Source organism: Austrofundulus limnaeus, unplaced genomic scaffold, assembly GCF_001266775.1.
Source record: "Austrofundulus limnaeus strain Quisiro unplaced genomic scaffold, Austrofundulus_limnaeus-1.0 Scaffold567, whole genome shotgun sequence".
NCBI lineage: Eukaryota > Metazoa > Chordata > Actinopteri > Cyprinodontiformes > Rivulidae > Austrofundulus > Austrofundulus limnaeus.
In genome coordinates, this window is record NW_013952969.1 from 239464 (window position 1) to 246821 (window position 7358).

At 36.6% G+C, this 7358-nt stretch overlaps 1 protein-coding gene across 1 annotated transcript in view; it reads left to right on the forward strand.

Annotated features, from left to right (window-relative positions):
* The first annotated feature begins 2340 nt into the window (after positions 1-2340).
* LOC106530844 (protein FAM65A) overlaps positions 2341-7358 on the forward strand; it is an 11951-nt gene continuing 6933 nt past the window's right edge. Inside the window, exons 1-11 of the mRNA XM_014026554.1 lie at positions 2341-2415; positions 2918-3029; positions 3122-3200; positions 3287-3310; positions 3438-3491; positions 3582-3731; positions 4334-4397; positions 5363-5406; positions 5538-5663; positions 5740-5888; positions 5991-6057. Of these exons, the coding sequence (XP_013882008.1) occupies positions 2944-3029; positions 3122-3200; positions 3287-3310; positions 3438-3491; positions 3582-3731; positions 4334-4397; positions 5363-5406; positions 5538-5663; positions 5740-5888; positions 5991-6057 (843 nt within the window). The 5' untranslated portion in view covers positions 2341-2415; positions 2918-2943. The remainder of the gene's footprint in view (positions 2416-2917; positions 3030-3121; positions 3201-3286; positions 3311-3437; positions 3492-3581; positions 3732-4333; positions 4398-5362; positions 5407-5537; positions 5664-5739; positions 5889-5990; positions 6058-7358) is intronic.

The following is a 7358-nucleotide window of genomic DNA, read 5'->3' on the forward strand; positions in this document are numbered from 1 at the left end:
CCCTTAAATACATAACTTCAAATTGCTTTTTTTGTGAATAACACTGTAACGCAACAAATTCCTTCTATGTATGAACATACTTGGCCAGTAAACCTGGTTCTGATTCTGATGACTTTTACTATTTCATGATGTATGAATTTGACTGTAGTGCATTTTAACTTGTGTTTTATCTTTTTTATTTGTATTGTACTCTGAGATTAATTTTGTTGTGATTTATAATAAAACTGAATTGATATAATAGATTTACCTAATTTCCCTCTGGGACCAATAAAGCATTTTTGAATTTGATTTGAATTGAATTTGAATATTCATGTCTTCCAAGAATTAATTGAATAATATGTTATTTTGCATTTGATTTTACTCTGGCAATAACCAAGCTACTGCAGTAGTCATTTAATACATTAGAGGGAAAAACAGTTATTTCACACATTGTTGGACATCTGCTTCTCCCTTAAAAAGATTAAAGGAAAGTCTAGTCATGAGTGGATTAGTTTTGTGTCTAATTAAAAGTGTTTCAATACTCCTGCTGTTACTTGAGACAACRTTTGAAGGCTTTTGTTTTAAAGCAGCTTATCTCATAAAGAAAACTGGTGAACCGGTTGTCTGTCATGCTGGTTCTGGTCCTGCAGCATTCCTCTTTTCTCAGTTTACTTTAAATCCAGGCTGCCTTTAGCCGTGGATGTTCGGGAAAGCTTTACTCGTCTTGTTTTACGATCTCTCCTGCTCGGTCCTACCTGCTCTCCCTTCCTCATTCAGGCTGGTTTCCTTGATGAAAGTTCATAGATCTGTTTTTCACTTTGAGTGCCGATGGTTCAGGTGAGTAAGATTATGATTTCCTCAGGGTTTTGCTTGTTAAAACAAGGTATACATTCGTATTAATTGGTAAAGCAGAGCATGTGGACTGTTGTTGGCCGTTATCACCTGTAGTATTGTTGCTTGTTGGATAGTAAATAAAAAATTAACTACATTTGACTTCCTGTTTGTTGTAGACATGTAAGGGGATGTGGAAGAGCATCAGATCTACAATATTACAATTTATTTAGAGAACTAAAACACTAATAATGAAGAAAAATGGAAGTCATGAAGTTAACAGTTTCAAATGAGCAGGGTTTTTTTAAATTTCCAGTGTTTCTGGAGAAATCTCAAACTTAAGATGGGAAAACCGCAGCTTTTTTGCTGGCATTTTAGCTGACCTGTCTCGCTTTAAACAGCTAAAAAGTATTGCTTTAGGCTGACTCTTTTTGTTTGCATTAAGGGGAAGTGACATGGATGCCATTTTGAGCAACACTTTAACACTTTACAGGAACTAGATGCCAGGAAGATTACCTGAAATTATTAAACATGACTTTTTGTTGTATTTTTTGCTCATGTCTGCTTATGAAACGAAACAAAACTTTCAGAAATTAGCTACAACTAATTCTTCCACAGCTAACTGAATTTAAGTAAAGCAAAAATGAATATAATTCAGCCAGTATTTCAAGTACTGAGCTGAAACTTGGTGTGGTGGTAGMTGAGAGTCGTCTCCAACAGAAAYTCTGAACTGATTACACGGGCGCTTTGTCAAAACTTTGGCATGCAGAAAGACAGGTGATATACAGTACATTCCTTCAACAATTGCTTGTATTTTTGTTACTGTGAGTAATATTAAGACATCAATGGGTTCATTTTTGTGTTTGGTGAGTCACTGTGTGCCAAAGGTGAAAACAAGCAAAGGAGGAGCTTCTTTTGTCACCATGAGATGTCAYATTAAACCACAAACCTGTCAGATTGATCTAATTTTATTGTTTCATTAACTGATGACGTAAACCTGCAACAGATACTAGAAAATCCATAAGTGGGGTTTCATTATACATTATACTCAGCCTCTCTCAGCTTAGTTATTATCAAAATACAATCATAGTATGCAAAATAACATATTATTCATTTTTGCAGAAATCCTAAGAGGAGTCAATTATTTAGAATGCGAGTCCAAAGAAAAGGCTTACTATTGGTTCAGTTGCAGTCTTGTATAAATTACCTCAAAGTGATATTTGAGTAAAAGTACATTACCATAAAACTACTTTGGTAAAAGTTAAAGTCTCCTCTAAGGATATTTCTTGAGTAAAAGTATTAAAGTATAGAACATTTACCATACAGAAAGAATGGGTATCAAAGTCAGGTCCTTGATTGCCGCTATCCTGCATGATTTCCTTGTTTCTTTGACTCAGCACACCTGATTTAGTGCTTCAATTAACTCCTTAAAATCTGCAGAAGCCTGTTCATCTTCCATTCATGCAAATCAGGTGTGTTAGAGCAGGAAAATAAGAAAACATGCAGGACAGCAGCCCTTGAGGACTGGAGTTCGGCACCTGTGCTGTAAAGCAGTGGTTCCCAAAGTTGGGGTCGGGACCCACAGTGGGGTCCCGAAACATCAAGGTGGGGTCCTGAAAAGTTTTTTCTGAATTAATTACACTAAAAAAATGACAACTAACAACAACTTTTTGCCTTTGTTGTCACAAAAAAGTAAAGAAAGTGTTTTTAAAATGGACAAAAATAGAGTAATGAATATTGTTACTATGCACAGTGGGCACAGGTCTCCACTGCTGGTATTTTGTGGGTCAAAAGCTGAAAAGTTTGGGAACCACTGCTGTAAAGTATAGAAAACTAAAATTACAGTTGATGGACAAAAAATAGACAAATAGGTTCTGTTTGTTTTGAGTCATACAGAGAAGATTTTGCTTTACTGGTCCATTTACTTTCACACATCACGGTTGGTCAACCAACTAGTATCCTGTAGTTTTGACTCCTCCATGATCGTAACTCAACAAATCCAAAAACTGATCCTCTTCATCCTTCATACTATTAGAACTGTGATGCAGCGTTGCAGGGTTAGTTCCATGTTTGGATATTTAACAGTATTTGTCATCTAAAATCGCAGGAACCTGCTCAACTGAGGTGYTCAAGATGTCTACCAGGTCCATCGTACCTCCAGAAATCCCCCCAGAGGCSAGAGTGGATGAAGTTTATGAAGCCATGAAGATAGGCCTTCAGTAAGCACGCTCACCGCTACTYGAAACTTTAACTTTGAAATCAACCTAAACTCCTCAAAACCAAAACTTTCCTCTGACTTGTTTGTTCACAGGTTCTGCCTCAGATTTTATCAAACAGATTTGGAAAAAATCAATGATGAAATAAATAAAGCTAAAATGAACTCCGGACTGGTATGTYGTGGCAGTTCTAAGGTTGGCCTTGCCAAAACTTAGTGTTTCCTTTACAGACACTAACTTGATGTTTTTTTCTTCTTCAGGAGTCTGTTTACGAATTTGATCGGGTGAGCACTATGAATTTATTAAATGTTGCTTTTTAGTCTTACGTACTCTGAAACATTTTAGAGAGACTCAAATGACTGGCTAATGAGTAGACCAGCCTGAATGGTTCTGACTGTTTCCTTTTGACAGAAAGCTAAGGTGATCGAGAGGTACATAGGCAGTTTGGAGGTTCAGTACGTCAAGGTAATACCAGTTGGCAGCAGACCGGGTGTATCATTCTCTGTGGTTGTTAATAAATGGAGACAAATTTTTTTAAAACCTTTATTTTCTCAGACTGAGCAGATTTATGAAGCTTACCGTGAGAMGAGAAAACTGAGGGACGATGCCAACAAGGTGATAAAGGAATGCAAATCCAATCCAGGAACTAAAGAGGCCAATAAGAGTTTGGTGAAGGCTAATARTGACTTCAAAAAGTACACAGAGGTGAGGTCGATTGGAAGTGGAAGATGAACACAATTTCTGCAAAACACATGTTACTTCAAAGGAAAGTGTGAGAAAGTTCAGGGCCATCTAGTTCTGGAGATATCTAGTGCTGGAGATCAAAGAACTAATAATAAGAGCTGTGGGTACTAGAGGGTAAAACAATATACAGTTGATCATCATCTGCATAWGAAGRACATTTATGAATCACATGCCCCAGRGGTAASAAACAGAGGACCGAGGATACACCCCTGTGGCACACCGCAGATGAGGACAGTGATGTACCACTGACTACCCTGAAAGATTGAGAAAGTAGGTTGGTATCACTTTAGTTGTAACCAGAGAGAAACAGAGAAGTATGAGGGACAAATTACAGGACATTCCCCACCTGAACTGAATAATGAAGACTTCTAATATAGGTTAAAAGTGTTGTATACACTAGCATACCTTTGCTAATAGACATAAATTTAAACAAGTAAAGTATACAGAAAATCTACTGAAAAAGCCTTAATCTAGACAAAGTAAAGAAATGTGGATGTAATTAAAGTTTCATCCTGTTGTAACCTAGAAAAACTAAATAACCGTATTCCTGATTCTGTCCGTAGGACATGAATACAAAAGAGAGAGAGCTACAGAAACAGCTGGGAAAGTTCTCAATTAAAATGAAAGGTAAGAGTTAAATATTGTTCGCCATCAGATTATAATTAATAAAGAAAACTTTTTTAAAAAGCAGATCCATAAAATAAACCAATGTACATACTGGATACATACATACATGGGACGTGCAGCTAAATGTACCTGGTTGTTGCCTGGTACTGTATACTTATCTGATATCTATTAACGACCTGAAAAAATCTGGGGACATACCTGGTATGCATCAGGTATGTATTAGCTTGTGTTTGCCTTGTACATATCCAATACGTTCCTAGTACCTATTTGATATTAATGTAGTAAGTACCAGGTACATACACTACTTACCCAATATGTATCTGGTAAATACCTATAAGTRCCTGGTATTAACTTGTATGTATTGTGCTACATTCAATTATAACAGAATGTATTGGTGTGTATCCAGTATCTGGTAAGTATCAGCTTGAATTTAGTATTTACCCAGTATTTATAAGATTCATTCCTGGTATACATTTGATATGTATCCAGTACGTACCAGGTACATATGGTACATACAAAGTATGAAAATGGTAAACACCTATACGTATCTGGAATTAACTTGTATGCACTAGGTATACAAAATTTATAGATTATGTACATGGTATGCACCTGATATATATGTATCTGGTACATACTTGGTACTTACCTGGTTCTCATATGGTACATACCTGGTATGCACAAAGAAACATACCCTGTAAGAACAAGGTCACTTCCTGTCACTTCCTATCAGAGCTCATTTATTGGAGGTACCAGGTACATAACTGGTAAGTACCAGGTGTGTCACCACAGCTAACCAACTTCAGCAAACACAAAAATRGTTGTAACTTATTCAGTTTTATAGACACAGATAAAACATGATGTGAAATCAGTTGGGAGTCATCCTCAACACATGGTCGGCCTTTAGTTTGAATTATGTAAGACTGACTCCAAAGTGACCTCATCGTTTGTTTCCACCTGTTCCTCAGGACTTGCTGGATTTGCCAGATTGTGTGCTGGTGATCAGTATGAGGTTTGTCTCTGTTTTCTTTGCTCATTTTCAGAAAATGTATTGCTCATACTGAGCGTGACATTTCCAAGACTTGAACACTGTAATATCCATGTGTAAACATGAAAAAAAAAACTTTATGCGTCTTCATTTAGATACTTGTTAGGTATGGTCGGCAGCGTTGGAAAATGCATGGAAGTATAGAAGTCAATGGCAAACAAATGTGGGACAATGAACACATGACATTTTTTCCAATCATTCACGAGTTTATTTCCGTGAAGGTTTGTGACCGATGATCTTTTCTAATGACTCTACGCAGATTTATGTTTGTTTTTAATGATCTTTATGGTTTCCCAGGTGACAGAGCTAAAGAGCGTAGCCAACCACGTGGTTGTAGGAAATATCTTCTGCGAACCTAAAGACCTGTTTGCTCCACTATCGAGGACAGTTGCTGTGGACGTTAACGAGTTAGGCACTCTGAAACTTGTTCTTGAAGTCACCTGGAAGTGAGTTTTGTGACATGTTCTGTGTGTGAACCGAGAGTTTTTTTCTTTATCTGAACATAAACACAATTTTATTTACATTAATTTGTTGTTTTGTGGATTAAGCTGCGTACAGGATCCAACACCTGGTCCAGTCTCAGGTCCTCGTCCAACATCACCTCCAGTCTCACATGTGAGTTTATCTCTGTGTTTAGTGTCTAAACCTCCTCATTGTTTGTTTGAAACTCATTAAATGAGAAATATCAGTGTAAGGTTTTGATTGTTTTCTAATATTTTACTTGTCAGTACGTTTGTTGCAATTACTTTAGCTATTTTATGGTAAATAAACTTTCAGCTCGTTCAAGAAATGCATGACATTACATTTTTCTTTTTGTAATCTTTTTCAGAATATTTAACTGTGTTACAAAAGTTTTCCCAACCGAACTCTTGCTTGAATGTTATCTTTTTATACTTCTTTTAGCTACTGTCATTTTTTTAGCTATTGTCTTGATAATTTTAGCTGTCAGCTAGCTTTATGCTAACTTTAGCAATGATTTACTGTCCTGCTAATTTTGGATTCTAGCTACGATTTTGAAACTTTTAGCTTGTCTTTTGCGACTTTTATTTTCTAGCTAGACTTTGCTAACTTTTGCTAACTTTAGCAATGATCTACTGTCCTGCTAATTTTGAATTCTAGCTAGGATTTTAAAAATTTTAGCTTGCTTTTTGTGAATTGCCTTAGCTAGACTTTGTTATTTATATTTATATTTAGCCTTTTGCCACATTCATCTATTGTTTCTACTTTGAGCTAACCTTATAGCTTGCCTTTAGCTTTAATTTTAACTAATTTATAAGTTTTTGCTTTAGCTTTTGGATACCCATTTGCCACGTTTAGTTTACCTTTTCTACTTTTGCAACATTTAGCCTTTGTCATGAAAAATTTTGCCTTTAGCTTCAGGGGTGGTTCTAGGGGTGGGGCCACAGGGGCGTTGGCCCCTTCTGAAATCTGATTGGTCCCCTGAAGTGCCCCTGTCCTTTCATCTGTCCTTGCCCAAGAACAAWGATGGTGGCTGCAGTTCCACTTCCAACCACTAGTAGCGCCAGAGAGTCAAATAGGAAAGTCCAAACATGAAGCAAGCATATGGGTCTTTTTCAATTCGAACAATCCTGCAGAAAAAAACTTTTTTTTTTACTAACAACAATGGCTGGATTTTCTAACATGGTGTGTGTTTGAGAGTATTTTCTTTAAAAACACTTGTAAACATTTTTTTAAGGAGAATTTACTATGAAAGCTTTTTGTCCCCCGTCGCCGAGGCGAGGGACTTTAAAATGCTCTCCGTCTGTCCGTCTGTTAGTTTCATAAAGCTGTAACTTTCACAAAGAAAGGCTAAAATACACCAAACTCTGTATGAATCATCCAGGTTGCATGCCAGACCCTACACTCACAGAAATGATTCATGGCGCAAGTAATGTTTATGCATTTAAATCTATTTG